The 19,648-nt window shown below is 40.1% G+C and overlaps 1 protein-coding gene across 3 annotated transcripts in view; it reads right to left on the bottom strand.

The window, feature by feature from the left end:
- Window positions 1-3,143: 3,143 nt before the first annotated feature.
- Dnajb14 (DnaJ heat shock protein family (Hsp40) member B14) overlaps window positions 3,144-19,648 on the bottom strand; it is a 45,606-nt gene continuing 29,101 nt past the window's right edge. For 2 of the 3 annotated variants that reach the window (XM_005081965.4, XM_005081966.4), the window contains 5 exons: window positions 16,635-16,820; window positions 15,447-15,541; window positions 14,651-14,760; window positions 14,008-14,180; window positions 3,144-10,850 (listed from right to left, as the gene is read on the bottom strand). In XM_005081965.4, the coding sequence (XP_005082022.1) occupies window positions 10,726-10,850; window positions 14,008-14,180; window positions 14,651-14,760; window positions 15,447-15,541; window positions 16,635-16,820 (689 nt within the window). In that variant the 3' untranslated portion in view covers window positions 3,144-10,725. The remainder of the gene's footprint in view (window positions 10,851-14,007; window positions 14,181-14,650; window positions 14,761-15,446; window positions 15,542-16,634; window positions 16,821-19,648) is intronic. The other variant, XR_002385250.2, reaches the window with a different exon arrangement.

Genomic DNA, 19,648 nt, shown 5'->3' on the forward strand with positions numbered 1-19,648 from the left:
GACGATTCGGAAGTTCCGGGCCGGCCTGGGAGACTGCGCCTGCGCGCTGCGCCGAGCGCTGCGGGGCGGGCACCTGAGGTCCCCGCAGCCTCTTTTCCACCCCTGCAGCGGAAGACGTTCCTGTGCGGACTGTGCATACACCTTTTCCAGACCCATTATCCTAAATCTTTTCTTACGAATGAAGACGTTTGAGGAGCACGAACTGAATATCATCCTTATTAGAAGTCCCAGGTCCCATTTTTATTTATTTATTTTTCATTAATTTACTTATTTTTGTCTCGCCGGTTGCGTACACACTCTTCACTTTTCACCCAGAGTCAATGCAGGAGCAGTGAGGGGTGGGCTCAAGCTTGTCAAGTCTGTTTTAAAGCGGGCTGTCTCTTTGGCTCTGGGCCTACATTGGTTGTGTCGTCTAAACACTGTATCTTTTGTTTGGTGTTTGTACATTCAAGAAAGCCTACTGTAAGGGGAACACTAGCCAAAAGGACTCTCCAATCGCCTTGGCCCAAATGTTTCTCACCATTGACGCTTTGGTAGCTCTTTGTGGTAAAGGGCTGCAGTAAGGTCAGCTTAGTGGACTCCTGTGAAAACGCAGACACCAATAGAAATCACCTGGGTAAAAGTCATGGCCCACGGGGCCAACTGTCTGATCTTCTCAGGAAAAGCGGAGTTGATGGCTTTTGCGGCAGATTTCCTCTTACCTCATGTATTCGTAACAGTGGTGTACCTTGAGAAGTAAGATGTATGGGGATACATTCCTCATCCTCGTTTCCAATCCCTAAAAGTAGGGCTCCAACACAAAGACATAGTGGAAATGTCGTGTAGGCATCTCCTCCAGCTGTCTGAGAGGGTGACACTGTTAACTACGCAGCTCAACAAATGACCCGTCCTAGTCATTTCAGATTCTTACAAGTGACATGAGAAGTCCACAAGGGACGTTCTTAAAAGCCACCCCCTCTTTTCCTTTTCATTATTAAAATACTTCAATTAAAAGTTACTATATAATTTTGAGATAGGGTCTCACTGTATATCTGGTTGACCTAGAATTTGCTATGTAGTCCAAGCTGGCCTCCACCGCACAGAAATCTTCCGGCCTTTGTCTCCTGAGTGCTGGGTCTAAAGGGCTGGCCCGATTTCTTTACTGTGGGATACTGTATAATATGATTCAGATCCCCATTCTCTCTGGTCTCCTAACTCTTCAAGTGACAGCATTTATTATTATTATTATTATTATTGTTGTTATTATTATTGTTATTGTTATTAATTTTGAAGATTTACTCCTTCCACAACCAATTCGTTCTGAACCTACACTTTCCAGCTGTGTTCTGTCTTCATTTTCTCTTGCTTACTGAAAGTTGAAAATTATCTTTCCTGTCTCACTCTCTGCTCCAACCCAAAAGCTCTTAAAACACCAGCGAACCTGTTTCTCCTTACAGTTGAATTGGAATCATGACTCTCTAAGTCAGCAGTCATATTTGTTGGCCTCTTCCCTTACACCCTGTTTTCTCTAACAATGACTTTTACACATACATCTTTCAGTTATTGATTGAAGCCCTCACTTCTGTTCAGTGAGAGTGAACCAATATCCACACACGTCGATCAGCTTATCAGTCTAACAGTCAACTTAGCTTTGACTCGGTATTACAAGTTTCTTTTCATGACTGATTGATTCCATTACTTGGTATTGGCACATCAAGATGTGGGCATGTTGAGAGACAAGTGATCAAGGTTTTACCAGATAACCCACTGGAGATACTTAAGACCCAAGCTACATCATCACTTAGAAATAGCAGACAAAACTGCTAAAATTGTTATATGACTAGCTGCTCAGCAAGTTGTTAGGAATACATTGCTGCAGCCTTCCAATAACAACTAAAATTATTCTCTAAAAACTCAAATCTGATACCATGACTCCTTCCTTAAAAATCTAAATTTTTGGACACTGGCTTGAGGTGTAATACCATCGCCATGATTCGTATATCATCTTCTGAAGATTAGTAGGACCGACCCTATCTTTCGTCTCTCGACTACTTGGGAATTCTTATACTAAATCGTTACACAAGTTTATTTTGATTTCCATAAAGTTTTTTCAGACAGTATTTCTCTATGTAACACCCTGGCTGTTCTGGATCTCACTCTGTAGACCAGGCTGGCCTGGAACTCACAGAGATCAGCCTGCCACTGCCTCTAAGTGCTGGGATTAAAGGTGTGTGCCACCACCACCCAGTCCCATAAAGTTTTAATGCTTTCATTCTTTGAGAATTTCATACAATGTATTTTGATATTTACCCCCACTCCTCTACTCTGAGTCCTCCTAGGTCTGCCCCCATGGCTATACCTCCCAAACTTTGTGTCCTTTCCCCCCCAATAATCCATCTAGTCCAGTTTGTGCTGCTCGTATACTCCTGGACCTGTAGGACTATCCAACGGAGCACGGTCAACCTACTAGGGACCACCCATAAAGAAAAGTGACACTCCCTCTCTCAGAAGCTATCAACTGTTCATAGCTCCCCAGTTACGAACTGAGGAGCCCATGTACCCCTCCCACTCCATGCTAGAGTGCTGACTAACTTGATCTTGTGCAAGCAACCACAGCAGCTGTGAATCCTATCATTTTCATGATAACACCAGTTGACACACACTGCATGAAGTTTTTCTGTAGTAGTTCACCTCACTCTTCTTCCATCTTTTGGGTTTCAGCTTAAGTTTACTTTCTCAGTGAAATCTTCCTTGACCTTTCCAGAATAGTTTAGGTATTCTAGATAAATGTTCTCATTGTACTTTATGATCCCCTTACATGTATCAAAATTAAAATTAGATTTATTTCCTTGACAATAGTATTTTCTTAGAGCTTTGTCTTGTTCAGTTAATATTCCCAGCTCTTAGCTCATTACCTGTTATACACCAGGGATTTATACATTTATTGAATGGCTCAATGAATGAGAGAATGAGCATATAAAGAGCATAAAATATGCCAGGCAACCGTGGTACACACCTTTAATCCCAACACTCAGGAGACTGAGGATCTCTATGAGTTTGATATCAACCTGGTCTACAGAGCCAGCAAGTTCCAGCACAGCAAGAGATACAGAGTGAGATTCTGTCTCAGAAAACAAAAGGATAAAATATAATGATGACAAGCCTTTTATGGTGAGAACATCCGTTCTTTTTATTATTATGTTGAGATAAATTACAGAGACTGAAAGACAAAAATTCATAAACCACTCATTAGAACATTCATTAAAAATCAAAAGCAGCATGAGAGTTCTCTCAGGAAATCTTATATAAGTCTGATATAACATTAAATTTTTACAAATCAGACCTTTCATTTTTAAACCTAATTATGTGATCTTGACATCCTTTACCATAGCACTTCATTTTACTAACACAAGGCTTCCATTAAAATCTTGCCAGACCTTGAAAATCTGTATCACACCTTGGAAATTACCACATCTTAGAAAAAAATAAATAAAGTAAAACTTTAAATGGAAAGTCTCACAGAGCAATCTAAAGACCATAATTAAAGCAGAAACAAAGTACTTTTTAATATAAATAAGTTACAAATACCAATTGCTTCTTTCTTACTGTAGTCACTCAACTCAGTTCATTTTGAAGGCAATGTTGAAAATGCTAGTGCCGCTCATTATCCCTTCCAGTGTTAACGGTACCATTGGAAAGCTAAGCAGAATCTCATGATGAAACCAGCAGGATTGCTGGCACTTGCATCAGGTGTCTGTTGCCTCTATGCAGTTATTAGTCATCTCAGCAACCAGTCACCCCACGTTTTAATAACTTATTAAAACAGGACTTTTCAAGAACCACTTCAGGGTTACCAGATTTGGAAAGATACATTTTTATTCAACACATGGGCCTTATAATAGGAAATCTGTATTAGAACATGGAAATCAACTGAATGACTTCACGCCAATGAAATTCTGTTTACTGACAGCCAAATTTTTAAATAAGAATACCTACTACTAATGGAAGCCCTGCTCTGTGCAAACATTATGGTAGTTATTAAACAATCACACATCTGAGGTATTAGCTGGAAAATATATACATTTATATATATATACACACTTATACATGGACACATTCACAAAATATTCACAAATCTATTGGCCCCTACACCAGCAGAAGATCAAATTAATTGAAAAAGAATCACATAATAGGAAAAAGTTACACAGGGGGGCATTTACAAAAATGTGGTTACATAATCCTTAATATAAGGAGCATGTTCTGAATAATTGCTTTGAGGAAAAAATGTTTCCATTTATATGAAAATATCTGTCTTATAGAAATGAAACTAAAAGGGAAACCTGGACTCAGGACTATGAAGTCTACCAGATTATTAAAGGTTGTGCAAGAATTGTTTGAACAACCTGGTTCTCTCTGCTTTTGTTTTTATTGTATTTGAGACAGCCTTACAAGGTACCCAGGCTGGCCTCAAATCCATAATTTCTCTGTCTCACTCAGTCTACTAAGTGTTGGGACTACATGTATGAGCTACCATGCCTGTGTTTGATTTGTAATGGAAACTGGGTTTTAGAAAAAAACAAAATATGGAGGTTATTGTCAGGCTATTCTTTTATTTTCATTGGTTTACAGAGCATTTTAATGATTTTACCTACTCTGATATGGCTACAAGGGTTTTTAGCCATCTCATGATTAAAATTCAGGCTGTGTATTTTCATACACTTTCTATACAGATAATAAAAAATGTTATGGGTTTCCTTTCAGTTTGTCTCACTCAATTAAAAGATGGCCAGACTCATACATCAAGTGGAGAAGTTAAGCAGACACTCACTCCTTTTTAAACCATTTGGTCCTTTGTGACAATACTTGCCTAATCGAAAGGGTGGCTCAGCTCACATGGCCCTCTGGCTTACCAATAAATATTTCACTGCTTTAAAAGGTGGGAGTTTAAATTAAATGTCTCAGAACACAGTAACAACTCCATCAACAGCTGCATTTCAAATATTCCTAATACAGATAAGGAGAGCAAAACTTCATTTTAGTTTACCACGTTAGTGTAAAAGTTTGAACAGCAAGAAAAAATGAAGCATAATAGTGCATTTGGAATTAAGGGCTAGCATTGCACATTCCTGTTCTTATGAACACCCGAGCTGACACACAACAGAGTACTCTGATGCACGAGCATGTGCACACACACACACCCCATATGTTCTTTAAGGACCTTGATTTTCCTTAGCAAAATTATCATTTGAAAATCATAAATAAGCATGTGGTGGTTATGAAATGATTATGCACTCAAATGCAGTCAGGTCTCAAAATGTTGTTTTCACTTATTAGATGGAAACCTTGAGATTTCTCAGTGTTCAATTAGCCAATTTGGTCAAAAAAAAATCCTAAGACTTCAAAGAAGACTAAATAACTAACTGTCAGTGTATTCAGGAAGAAGGTAATCAAAGGGAGGAGAAGCGCTGCTTTCTTTCCTCCAAAGTGTGTGTGTGAGCCTGTGGGCATGCTGCTCTACATGTAAATGGAGAAAATGTCGATTACTGACAAGTAGAGCTACTGTTCCCAAACTTCAAAAAACAAAACAAAACAAATAAAACACTTAGAAACCTAATTAATATGCAAAGGTAAAAGCTACTGGGAAAAGATGAGGGTGATCAAATAAAATTAAACTTTGTGTAGCTATAAGACAGGAAAATATTGGAGTTTGTATCACGAGAGTAAGTAGCAAACCTAAAAATCCTTCAGCTCAAGCAATATAAATACAAATAAAATGAAATTCAAAGCCACTAGGTAGTATTTTCCACAACAGAGGCACCATTAAGGACTCAGTTTTTACTGACATACTTTATATGTAGCTTAAGAGACCAGGCACTCAGCCAACCATGCCAACGGCTATTTCCAAGTTTTGTTTAATCTATTCCATAATGTCATAAATGTGATGGAATGCAGCAATGAACCTGAAACAATACTGTCCAAGTCATGTGACTATGCTATGTTAGCTTCTCTCCATCTGATTACCTGACCTATCTTCTCTATCCCTTTAAAGATGGGATGTAAGTAGGTTTGGTTCATGTAAATATCAATCACATTAATGTAAATTTCCCACTAAAACTGGAAAAAATAGCTTAAAAACTTTCATTCAAGTTCCTACAAATTTCCTGATAGATATGAGCTTTCAAAGTTACTTCGAATGCTCTATTTTAAGTGATTATTCTACAGGCTCAAGATAATGTGGAGACTTCTATGGCGTGCACTCCTTCTGCAGTACGTGTACTGGCAGCAGGACGATTCAGAGATCAGCGTGGCCCCATGCAAGGACGACACGACAATTCGTGACGTTTCTGTATTTTTAATCCAATGAAAGGCAAATAGAAACTACGAAGAGCACAATGAACTACTTTGCAGAAAAAGAGAAAGAGTGGGAAGGCAGGGGCACGTCAAGACTAGCAGATGCAGAACCGGGAGGGCCACAGAGCATTCGGAAGTGGAGACAGAGCCTGGCAAGTGCAGGTTTCCATTCAGATAAAAAGGCAACAAACTGCTTGCTATGTTTTGTGCCATAGGTGAGAGCCGCAGCCAGCTACTGCCAGAGAAACTTGTTTTTGTAGTGGGCAGAAGTGACTTCGGAGCTCATAATGGTCACAGTAATGAGAAGATATGATTATTGAGTGCTCAGCATAAGTGGGACATCTGCATTACCCCCTCTGGGGCTCAGAGAACATTACAGAATGGGGGCGGGGTGGGAATAATGCAAGAAGTGGTGACGTGTTGTGGAACGCTGTTTTCTGGCTATGACATAGTCATCACACTGTGATTCTACACATGGTCGCTGTAAGGTTGGGCCAATCTACATCCTGCTGTGAAGCAGGAGGGGCTCATGAGGCTGCACCCCACCCTGAGCATTTATAGGTAGTTGTGGTTAATGAAGGAGGGAGACATTTTCTTCGGGGTTGCAAGTGCTGGGAATGTGCCTATGTTTCTGTAAATAACCCCTCACCCATGCTCTACATGCAACCATAATGAAAACTCTTTGGGTCACCATGATCATCATCAGCAACAACAAAAAGACAAAAAGAAGAGGATCAGTGGAGTAGGAGGGGAACAGGAGAGGGTCATGAGGAGTGAAGATGATGGTATTATACATGTGTGTATGAAAATGTCATAATGAAACCCAAATGTCATATATAATTAATATGTGCTAATAAAACAGTTCTTGAAAAACGAAGGGAGTAAATGAAAAAAAAAAATTAAGCATAGTTGCCAGGGAGAAAGAGCTATATAATGAAGAGGCTGAAGTCTCTCTGAGGACACTACCTTGAAATTAAAAGAATCTGAGGGCTGGTGAGATGGCTCAGTGATAAAATACTTCCTGCACAAGTCTGAGGACTCCAGCTAAATCCACAGATTGAACAAGGTACAAAAAGAGAACTAACTCCTGCAAGTTGTTCTCTGATCTCTCTTGGTACACACACACACACACACACACACACACACACACATACCACCACCACCATAAGCATAAGAATAAATAAAATTTATGATAAAACAATTTCAAACAGTTGCAAAAATCAAGGAATGCCCAGAGGCTGACTCATTCACAAAGTCTGAAGCTGAGTGTTCTAAGTTAAAGACTGCTAACAGCAAGGGGGGGGGGGGGGGCTGAACGGATGGAGATGATCAGTGCAAGTCTGGCTTCAGAAGAAAGTCACTGAGTTGAAACAGTGTATACAACATGTCATTCTTTAAAAGAACGAAGACTTTAAAAGTGCAGTGGACTGAAGAAATTCTTAAAAGTAAGAGAAAAGAACTTACATGAGCAGGAAACTCAAGAATTTGGTTGTCACAGAGCTTTAACAACTAGAGAATTTGAAACAGATACTTCAATGACTGTGTTAAACATGAGTCCCATGATCTTCGTGGGAAATGGAAAACTACATATTCCTCGTAATGAAAATAAACATTACAGCCAGGTGGTTGTAGCACATGTACCTTTTATCCCAGCACCCAGGAAGCAGAGACAGATGGATCTCTGTGAGTTTAAGACCAGCCTGGTCTACAGAGTGAGTTCCAGGACAGCTAGGTCAACACAGAGAAACCGTGTCTCAGAAAAACAAAAAACAAAACAAACAAAACAAAAAACCCCACTTTATTACCAGATTTGGGTGTATATGCCACTAATTCCAGCATGAGTGGGGATGGGGCGCAGACTAATCTCTGAGTTGCAGGCCAGCCTGGTCTACATTGAGAGTTCCAGCAAGCCAGGGCTACATAGTAAGACTCAAAATAGAAAAATAGAGTGACAGAATGAGCAAGCAAGCATCACTGAAGCAGCATGGCAGCCCCCTCAAGGACCAGACGACTCTGAGATGCATTATCCCTCATCATCTTGTACCAGAGAACAAGATCATCAGGTGACAAAAATGCAATGAAATTAAAGGAATAATAATGGCTCGGTGCAATTCAGAAATCTGCGAATGGAATGCTGAAATGGCAGGTGAAGAAGATTCTAGTGAAAGAGAAGTGGAAAAATACAAACAGCTATGTTCAGAGGCATGCAACCTTAGAAAACCATTCACACAAACTAAACAACACTAACGCAGGCCAATTGTCAGACTGGAAGTTTGCTGAAGGAAGCAGAACAGAACTTGGAAGGCTCTGAGAACATGGTCCAGAGAACCCTGGGATTGTGAGCGTGGCACTAGTGTAAAACTCAGCTCCAGGTCTATTCCAAGCAAAGAGCAGTGATTCCTATGTCAACCCTTGGCCTTCATGAGAGCAGGCAGAAGAATCCATGTACGAGGTGATCAAAATTGACAAGATACATACTGAAGAGGTAGAGGCAGTCACTGTGGGACATGGTCCTTTGAAATTATTCCTCAGGATCTAGAGTCAAGATTCAACTTTAGAGAGTAATAAAAATATGAATAGATGGTGAGGAAAAGGTTCTTACTAAAGATGACGAGATATACAGCATTTTGATAGTGTCACATTAAATGTATTATGTGAAAACTTTACTTTCTTTGTAGCACTCCTATTTTTAAAGGTCATGTTTCTAGACATGGTTAGGGGTCCAGACTTCTAAAACAATGTGTGTAATTTAGCCCACTATTATAATCAAGTATATACTGAAGGGTCTGACAACAGGACACAAGAGACCGTTTTAAAGAAAACTCAACAGATGACATAATTGGCAGTATTTAGAAAAGAATCCTTAAGCAAAAGCACAGCCACTCTACCTAACGTTCTAGTTCTCGAGTAAGGGATTGGGGCAGGGGCAATGACAACAAGCCACCAAAAATGTGTTTGTACTTCTTTAACTGTAAGAAGCAAAACCATTAAGCCATCACTATCGTTACACACAGAAGACCAGAAATCATTTCAAACCCAATAAGCACCAAAACTTCAAGTCCCAGCTGTGTTTTCCCACCATATATTACAGATTTGGTTACAAGGAGCTTATTCTAGTGATCTGATGAGTTGCCTGGTGCTAAGTGGAGCTTAGCTCAGAATGCTCTGAGAACACCTTGCTGTCAGTCACTGCTGTAGCTGCTGCTCTGAGGACACCTTGCTGTCAGTCACTGCTGTAGCTCTGCTCTGAGGATGACCTGCCGTCAGTCACTGCTGTAGCTCTGCTCTGAGGACACCTTGCTGTCAGTCACTGCTGTAGCTCTGCTCTGAGGATGACCTGCCGTCAGTCACTGCTGTAGCTCTGCTCTGAGGATGACATGCCGTCAGTCACTGCACTAGCTCTGCTCTATCCCTGCTCAGGGCTGTGTGTGACCCAACAGGTCATGTGATGTCAAGGAAGCCAGCTGCAGTTGGAAGGCACAAAGCTGTGTGTTGGTGGTCATTTTGTTCTTATTACTTATTGTAGAAGAATCCATTTGCTTTGGGGTCCTGCTTCAGTTATCTCCATGAAACTGAATTTCCATGGGAAGAGAGTTCATCTTTTGCTTCGTAAGCTTCAGTAGCCTTGAAAGACACATAAATGAATATTTGGGGCTAACTTTTAATTACCACAATTGTGAATGGCATAATTGCAATTTACCATTGAAAATGCATTTAGCATAATACTTATCATATTTTCTTTAAAATCTATCTTATAGCATTTTGTTCCTATGTATGGCTTAGCAATTCATAAAACTAAAGAGCATACTGATAGTATACACCAGCTCATTTATCTCATTACATATTCTGGAATATAAGAACAATATTAAAATGTCAATTCCTTCTACGCTGATAAAAGATTTTATATAAAGTTTTGCTTTTTCTTTTTGAGAAACTTTTGTTGTTTAAACTCCACACACCCAAACACCTACTGGAAAATGTGACTGTCATAGACATTCATTCCATCAGCCTAAACCAAGTGTCTCATGGAGCTAAACGCTAAAATAATTTAAATAAAAGGCAAGCGCTCATATATACACAAAATCATTCTAAAATATTTACATGGCAAAGGAATAATGGAGAATCACTAAAACTGGCAATTGCTACAGGTGTGATAATCCTCTCCAGACATCATAAGGGATCATGTAAGGTTTTAAAGTGAAAGTAATTGCGGAAGCATACTAAAATATTTAGTTTTCAGTTCTTACTATTGAAATGAGCCAGTAGGTCATTAACAGTCCAAGATTTCGGGAGTCAACTACTCAGTTTAGTCTTTAATCAAATCTTCGACTTCACGGCGAAATGAAATTACAGAAAAGACAGAGTCCATCGGGAGGAGTAGGCGGGACTTCCGGCTTATCCCCCCTTGTAGAGACTGGTCAGTCGCTCTAGCTCTTTGCAGTTGTCCATGCTGAGCGCATCCGCCTTCCTCCGCAGCCGCTCATCACGGTACACTTTTGCTGCATACTGCATATCTGTTTCTGGAGACAAAATGTTGGCTAGTTACTAACCATTTGCATCACTTTAGTTGCTGACATTTAAATAACACTTTAGAGAAGTTCATGTATGTACATACATATTTCTCTGAACTGCCTTTGAAGAAAGAATCAAGTACAATTCCTATAAACCATCTCACTGGGATTCTTTCTCTGCTTTAAAACAATTTTTTTGGGACAGGATCTCTACGCAGACCTGGAAGTCCTGAAGCTCACTATGTAGACCAGGCTGGCCTTGAACTCAAGAGATTCTTCTGCCTTTGCCTCTGAATGCTATGATTAAAGGCCTGAACCACCACACCTGTCAAGTGTTTCCTTTATATAACTTTACTTTGAGTTTAGCACACAGAACCAACACTAACAGGAAACAAGGCTAGAGTCCTGCCATCTTCTTCCAGAGTCCTTCTCTTCACCTCTGAGGCCAGTGGTTAAGGCATTAGAATGCCCTCTCAGCCTTTTCTAAGATATCACCTGAAAACCAGGACTGCCAGGGCTCTGTTTGCTGTGGTTTGTGATCATTCCAACAGCTATGAACACAAATTAAGTGCCTTTAATCCTAGAGTTCAGGAAGCAGATGAAGGTGGATCTCTGAGTTCAAGGCCAGCCTGGTCTACACAGCAAGTTTCAGGACAGCCAGAGCTATATAGAGAAACCCTGTCTCAAAAACCACGTCCACAAAAAGAATACAAATTAACATAAACTCCTCCTTCCCATCTTCCTCCACTTTCTTCTTCTTCATGAGAATAGGTTTCATTGTATAGCCCATGCTGGCCTCTAACTTACGATCCTTCTGCATCAGCGCCCTAAGTGCTAGGACTGTGTGCGCTTTCACACATGGGGAAACACTGGAAAATACAGCATTCTCCCACATAGATGCAAACACCGCCCACATACATCTTGGAAGAAGAACCATAATTCTGCCTGCCAGAACTGATGATAAGACATTACAGATGGACATATTACATGGTTTGACCACAGGAGAATCAAACGGCAATTGAGCTGGAAGCCTCCTCCTTCCCAGAGAGTGACAAAAGGGGCTATCGAGGCCAATGAAGAATTATTATCAACAGTCTTACTCAGCTGTGATGGTTTGCTGATCTGCTAGGCAGTGTGTGCCCGTCATACAACAGTGCCATGGTTGTTATAGGGTAAACTGAACACTCTCTGATTGGACTTGAGATCCACTCCACATCTGGTGCTGTAAACCTGGTCAAAAGTCTGTGGCTGTGACATCATAGGCCCAACTGGAGAAGCTCTGCTGTTGTTTTGCAAAATGGATACAACAAACTTGTCTTTAAGCACTTGTTGACACCCAGTGATTAACATGTCATCAGCTTTGCAAAGAAAGCTCCTATTTGCAATGGGCAGTGTTACTGCAGACTCATAAATGATCAAACTATTGAGCCAGGCTGACTGCTGAAGACTCTGCCCACCATGGGGCATTCCTGTCACCCCTCTGAAGCTCAGGAGAATGGAAGGAAGGAAGAGATGGAGACTGGAGGGATGTGGGCTGATGTCAATCAGGCATGACCGATGGCACTCTCATGAACTCACAGTAGCTGTGATCTGCAAAGTTTCACTAGTATTCTTACATGGAGGGGGCGGGAGGCTCCACCCCTCTCTGAGGATCTATAACCAGATAATTGTTGGTAGGGGAAGAGCATCATGAGGCCCAGCACCTCCCTGAGGGGCTATTTGCAGTTAATCGTTGCTGAGGGAAAAAGAGAGAGAGATTTTCTTCAGTGGTGTCTCAGAACCACTGCTAAGAGGCCCATGTTCCTGTAAAAACCCATGCTTCTGAAAGCATACTAATTTACACACACACACACACACACACACACACACACACACACACACACAGAGAGAGAGAGACAGAGACAGAGACAGAGACAGAGAGACAGACAGACAGACAGACAGAAAGAGACAGACAGAGAGAGAGATAGGATTAGCTGGGAAGAGGGAGGGGTCAGCAGGAGTATGAGGGGAACAAGGTGGGTAATGGGAGGTAAATAAGATCAAAATATTTTAAATACAAGTATTAAATGTCACAATAAAACCCAGTATGGTTTGAATGAAACAGGCCCCCACAGGCTCATAGAGTGGCACAATTAGGAGGTGTGGCCTTGTTGGAGGGGATGTGGCCTTGTTGGAAGAAGTGTGTCACTGGAGGTGGGCTTTGAGGTTTCAAGTGCTCAAGTGAGGCCCAGTGTCTCTCTCTTTTCCTACTATCTGTCAATTTGGATGTAGAACTCTCAGCTACCTCTCCAGCACCATGTCTGCCTGTGTGACACCATGCTACCCACCAGGATGACAACAGACTAAGTCTCTGAAACTGCAATCCATCCCCAGTTAAATGTTTTCCTTTATAAGAGTTTATATTGAGTCTCTTTCACAGCAATAGAAACCCTAACTAAGACATATAGTGGCAAAAATAAATCATAACTAAATACTACATAACACTTAACACTGACTGGTATAAGCCACTATGTTAAATGCTTACTGAATAATACGTAACAATGATAAAGTAACTAGCTTAGCAAGAAGTAACTTGATCTTCTAGGTAATATGTGACTGGAAGAAGCATTGTATAAGTCTATCTACTCAACAAAAATATTTATTAAACACAGTAAGACAAGAACCATTTAGTAAGTTCTTACGCTGTGCCAATTATTATGTTATGTCACATGTATGAAAATCATTACAATCAACCCCTAATAGACATGTTATAATACTTCTAGGGTCTCCAGACACTAAAATACACGGATGCTTAAGTCTCTTACACAAAACATATGTGTTTGCATAGCCTACACATACCCTCCATCTTACTAATGTTGCCTAATATGGTGGGGATGTCATGCAAATAGTTGTTACAATGGATGGCTTAGAGAACAATGACAACAAAAAACATTAGCACATGTTCAGGACAGATACAATTGCTCTTTTTCTGCAGAGTTTTGATTGACAGCTAACTGAATCCATGGATGAGGGATGCCTCAAACATAGAGGACTGACTGTACTTATTTATATTCTCAATTCCAATTATAAACCAGGTAATTTCCCTCCTTAAGTAGTGAAATCTACAACAATATTTCTAAAGACTCTATAGGTTTTCTAAAATGGTAACAATACTTGATAGACTTACTCTGCTGTCTTTCCTTCCAACAGTTATTTCGAATATTAGTCACATAATCCTCTTCCACGCTCTTTTCTACCTTTTGTAATAGTGCTCCTTTATATTCGCTTTTAAAGTCCTTACTGACGTAATAAACAACGCCCAAGTTTTCCGTCTGCATTTTAATAGTTTGTCCTGATCCACTGCAAAAGAGATACATGATTATTCTTCTTTTAATTAAGACCGTATCCTAATATGCTAATCAAGTAGCAAAAATAAAAGCAGTTTAAAGTTAACATCAGTATTTGTTATATTTTTAAAAACTTTTCAGAGTACACTGTTTTGGTTAAGCTTATTTTATCTTCCCATCACTTAACTAAGTCATTTCCCACCTAATGAAATGAGCCTAAGACCAACTCTTCTTTTCCTTTTTGTCCTGCATGTCAATATATTAACATTACATTAAATTCAAATTCAAACATAGCACTTTTGTCCTTACCCACAGTGGGACAGAAATGTCCAACACCAAGAATCATACAAACATATCACTCATTTTAATTATTTTTAAAATTGGAGATTTTCCTGTGAAAGAGTTGGCACTCAAAGGCATCAAAGGATCCTTCAAGGGAAGAAAAGACACAGCAACCATTGAATTTTGTAAGATTTCACTTACGATCTGGGGTATAAGGAGTAAGGAGGATTAGAGACCATCAGCTGACTCAACAGTGACACGAGGATCAATACGATAATGGGCATCAGCTGGATAAACACAGAAAACCCTCCCTATGAAAAAGATCAGAGAAGAGAGCATAGTGTGACTGTCAGCAATCCAGTGTTGCCATGCATTCTTATGGGTACAAAGGACATTTGCGGCATCCAGGGCAGTGCTTCCAAACCTGCTAAGTAAACCCGACTTCCTGTTATAATCCATAAAATACAAACTGCCCAGGGCTTGAAAACTAATCTGACCTCATTTTAGAGATAAGGAAGCCCCCTCCTGTCATACACCCTGAGACACCTGGGTTTATACGGGGATACATATATGTTGGAGGCAGCTGAGCTCGGGCATTTTCCTGTCTAGTCCAGTGTCTTTTCCATTCCTTTCCTTTCTACGCAAGTTGCTCACTTAATACAGGCAATCAGGTGTACCTGCATTAGAACTGAGGTTTTTCAGCATCATTTCTAAATCTTTCAGGATCTATAAAAAGAAGCATTTCAGAACATGCAAAACCAGATACACCATTGTCAGAACTGTGCAATACCAAATCAGAAGAACCACACTGCACCACCCTCCCTGACCTCTACTCCTGGGCCACCATTAGTCTCACAGGATTTGAGTCTCTTTTGAACACTTGCTAAGAGAAAACTCATTATTTCCTAAAACAACTTGCCCTAGTTTTAGACAATTCTAATTGCTTTCTGAGCTAGACTTTGTCATTCTGAGATTTATAGTCACATTAGAAACATACATCTGCTCTTTCTTCTTCTCTTTCATGTCCACTGTGTCGGTGCTGATGTTGGTGGTTGTAAGCAGCCCGGCCATTTGAAAATGAGTGTACACTACCTAGAAAATTAAAAACCAGGTTAAATTGCATTGATGAGACTAAAAGCATATGCCACCACGCCTACCCTTCCTGAACTAAATTAGCGGATGTTTGTTTTGAGCAATGAATGTTTACTGCCTGATCTTGCTTCCTTCTTCCAAATCAGATATGAGCTACCATTCCCAGCTTTCTAAATTTCTTTGTGAAAATGGGAATAAAAGCTTCTTAACAATGCTACCACATGAAGGGCTATCACTGTTGGTGATTGCTCCTACAAACCTTAAGTCTTTGTTCTGAAAATTCTGATTTCTGCACTTAAATGAATCAAACACGTCTAGAAATCCAAAGAGAGCCTTATAATTAATGTTTTTAAAATGCTAGTATATTAAAGTATAAGCGGGTCACAGATGGGCACTCAAGTTTTCAAATGGGACAAAGAACCAGAAATGGCTATTATTGACAAAGCAAACCATTTTATAACTAACAGAGAACTGCAAATTAGATATTAAGAAAAAATTATTGCCTCAAAGATTTCTGACTGTTTCCAACATATGTTCAGTCAAAATTCCTAGTTCCTACTGTAACAAAATAAAAAGGCACCCAAAGAGTTCATGTATCAATCAAACTGCTACTTCAATGGAAACACAGATGGAGACATTTACATACATTGGCATTAACAGTCCAGGCACTAATGTCAATCACCCAAGGCAGGTACCAGATGCTTCCCCTAACTGTAACCACTGAGATACACCACCTCTGAGTCTCCAGCCTATATTCCTTCCCTTCATTTTTTTTATAAGACAAGTCACCTGTACTTAATGAAAGTATTCTCTACGTAAAAGAGAGGCTTAGTAACAGCGGTAACCCTTCATGTTTCCCCTCCTTTGATAGAAAGCCAGAACTGTAGAAAACAGGGAGATTGTCATGTTCAAGTCTGTAACCCCAACACTTGGGAAACCAAGGCAGGGGGTTGCTGTAAGGTAGAGCTTAGCCCGGGTTACACAGAAAGTTCCAGACTAGAGTGAAACTGTCTCAAAACAGAACAAATTCCAGATGAGAATGCTGGAGATTTTTATGAAGTCTAGCTGAGGAAGTAAAATGAGCTTGGAGTACCTGAAGGGAATCCGCCACCAAAAAAGATATTGAACAGGTCCTCTGGAGTTATGTCGGCTTCACAGCCTCGGTGGAAGTTGAACCTGCCGTTGTTTTGGTGATTACAAGCTTGTTCTTCACTGCCTGTGAGGTCATACTGTTTTCGTTTCTCTGGATTGCTTAAAACTGCGTAAGCATTTCCGATCTCTAAAAAAAGCAACGAGCAGCAGCATTGGAAAGCAATGTCTTTAGTCCACAGAGGATTGATGATGCTCATACAGCAGCATCAACTCAAATAATACTTGAAACCAGTTGAGAAAAATCACAAAACGGCAATGATTTACGTATTACGTGTCTATTTTGCAATATCACAAGCTATGTCTTTACACAACTAGCTGTCTGTACTAGCCAAATCTTCCACTGCCTTGGAAATAAAGGGATTGCATCTCTCCCCCTCCATCATTGTAGCATAGCCTTTAATATCCTGTCCCCCACACTATGAGTTCTCAAATTATGCCATTCAAGATTGTTCAACCTACACACCACGAATGGAGGTCACATACCTTTAATCCCAGCACATGGGAAGCAGAAGCAGAAGGATTAGAAGTTCAAGGCCACCCTTACAAACAAGACTGTTCAAAACAATCTCAGTGGGATTCATCATGTATTAAGAACCTATAATTTCTGCACTTCACTGATTAATATTTTCCCTATCTCAGTAAGTTGTTTGGGGTCAAACACTCAGCACAATATACATATCTACTACTCCAAGGCATCTCTGCTGGAATCTACTTTTTCATTTTGCATACTACCACCCATTTATTTCTGAACAACTTGTTTTCCTTAAGATAAAAAGCCCCATGTGAGAGTAGGGACTGTCTATACCTCTACTTGCAACGCTCAGGGGTCCAGCATGAAGTCTCACGTGTTGCTGCTATTGTGTTTTGGTTTGTATTTGGGTCTCACTATATAGCCAAGACTAGCTCTGAACTATCAACCCATTTAGTGTCTGTGCAAAAATCACAAATGCTCGCAGTTCCTTATTATTTAGAGAATTAAATACAATTTTTATTTTGGTGTCCAAAACTTTACTAGCTCATTTCTACCTCACTGTCATTTTTTGCACATAAAAAAACTTCCATTTTTTTCTTCAAATGTTTTACTTTGTGGTAATTACAGATTCATGTACACTTTTAAGATATAAAATAGAGATTTTCTACACATTTTTCCTAATTTCTCCTAGTGATAATATCTTATCAATTGTAACAAAATATCATAAAGGGAGTACTGACATTAAGTCAGCAGAACATTCTACAGCCATCTTTTGATTTTCTAATTCTTCACTTTGTGAATGTGCATGATGTGTGTTGGGGACACATAGACCATGGCTACAACCTGATCAAGTTGGTTCTTTCTGACCACCTTTCTGTGGATTCTGGGAATGGAACTCAGGTCACTGGGTTTGCATGGCAAGCACCTTTATACTAACTGAACCAATCATCTCACTGACACTCTTTTATTTCAATCCTGCTCCATCCTGCTTCTCTTTAACCCCTGATAACTACTAAACTATTGGCCATTTCTCTAATTGTATCATTTCTAGGATGCTGAAGACCCAGGTGGGGATGCATGTACATAATGTAAGCACATGAGAAACTGAGACAGAACGACTCTGAGTTCAAAGTCAGCCTGGGTTACATACTGAGATTGTCACACACATACTAATGTGTGTGTGTGTGTGTGTGTGTTTTAACACAATATAAAAGCAGGGTTACTTCATATAAGTGAAACTCTTTGGAACTGACTCCTTTCAATGAGCATAGTATGCAGACAGATCCAGCTAGTTACAAGTCAGAAGTGTGTTCATTTTTATTACTACATACTACTCCATGGTATGGCTACAATACTGTTGGTTTAACTGCTCATCCCCTCAGTGCAGCTGCGCTCTTTCTAGTTTAGGGCTATTACAATAAAGCTGCTATGTGCCTTCACCATAGGTTTATGTATATGTAAACGTTCATTTCTCTGGGATAAATGCCAGGAGTGCATTGCTCAATTGTGTGGTAGCTCAGAATTAGTTTCTTGATCAACTTCCAAAGCTGTTCTGTAAAATGATTCTCATTTCACTTCTCTTCAACATTACATGAATAAACTATTCCATGCACTCAGAGCTTTTCTATGCTAGCCATTATGATAGGTGCTGTGCACTATCTGATATCTTGGCTTTACTCTGCATTTCTCTAGTGGGTAACGATGTTGAAGTCTTTCCATGGGCTCCTTTGCCATGTGCAAATTATCTCCAATAAAATGTCACTTCTTTTGTGTGTGTGTTTTGTGTTGTGTGGCACATGTGTGCATGTTCGTGTATGGATGTGATATGTATACGTACAAGCTTCTGTGTTTGCATGTGTGCAAAGCCATCAGATAACCTTTGGGTGTTGTTTCTCAGCTACAGTCCATCTGAGAATCTGAGATCTTCTCACTGACTGGAGCTCCGGTGAGCCCCAGGGGACTCAGCAGGGATTCTGAGTGTGTGCTGCCATCATGCTTTTCTTAACGTGGGTTCTAGTAAGCTAACTCAGGGCACTTTACTGAGTCACCTCCCAGCCCCTTCTGTGCGTTTTTAATGATAATTATAAAAGCTTTTATTAGCATGCATTAATTAACTAATTAATTATACACAATAATGGGTGTCCCTGTGACATTTCCATATGTGCATACATAATGTATTCCATCTCGTTCATCCCCATTAGCCTCCCGCCTGCTCTTGTCCTCCCACTCCCACTTTTCTTCCCAGCTGGCCCCAGTTCTACTTTCATGTCTTAAATGTTTAAACATATTTCATGTGTGTGTGTGTGTGTGTATGTGTGTGTGTGTGTGTGATGCACATACATGTGCAAGTCAGAGGACAACTCTGGTATGTCTTTAATCTCCAGAAGGTTGATTGTGATGTCTCTGCTGTAGATTTCCTTTGCTTTAACTGCTTGGGGCTCATTCAATTTCTGATATTTAAAAACTTGCCTTTTTGGGTCAAG

Source organism: Mesocricetus auratus, unplaced genomic scaffold (genome assembly GCF_017639785.1).
Source record: "Mesocricetus auratus isolate SY011 unplaced genomic scaffold, BCM_Maur_2.0 Super-Scaffold_100009, whole genome shotgun sequence".
Taxonomy (NCBI): Eukaryota; Metazoa; Chordata; class Mammalia; order Rodentia; family Cricetidae; genus Mesocricetus; species Mesocricetus auratus.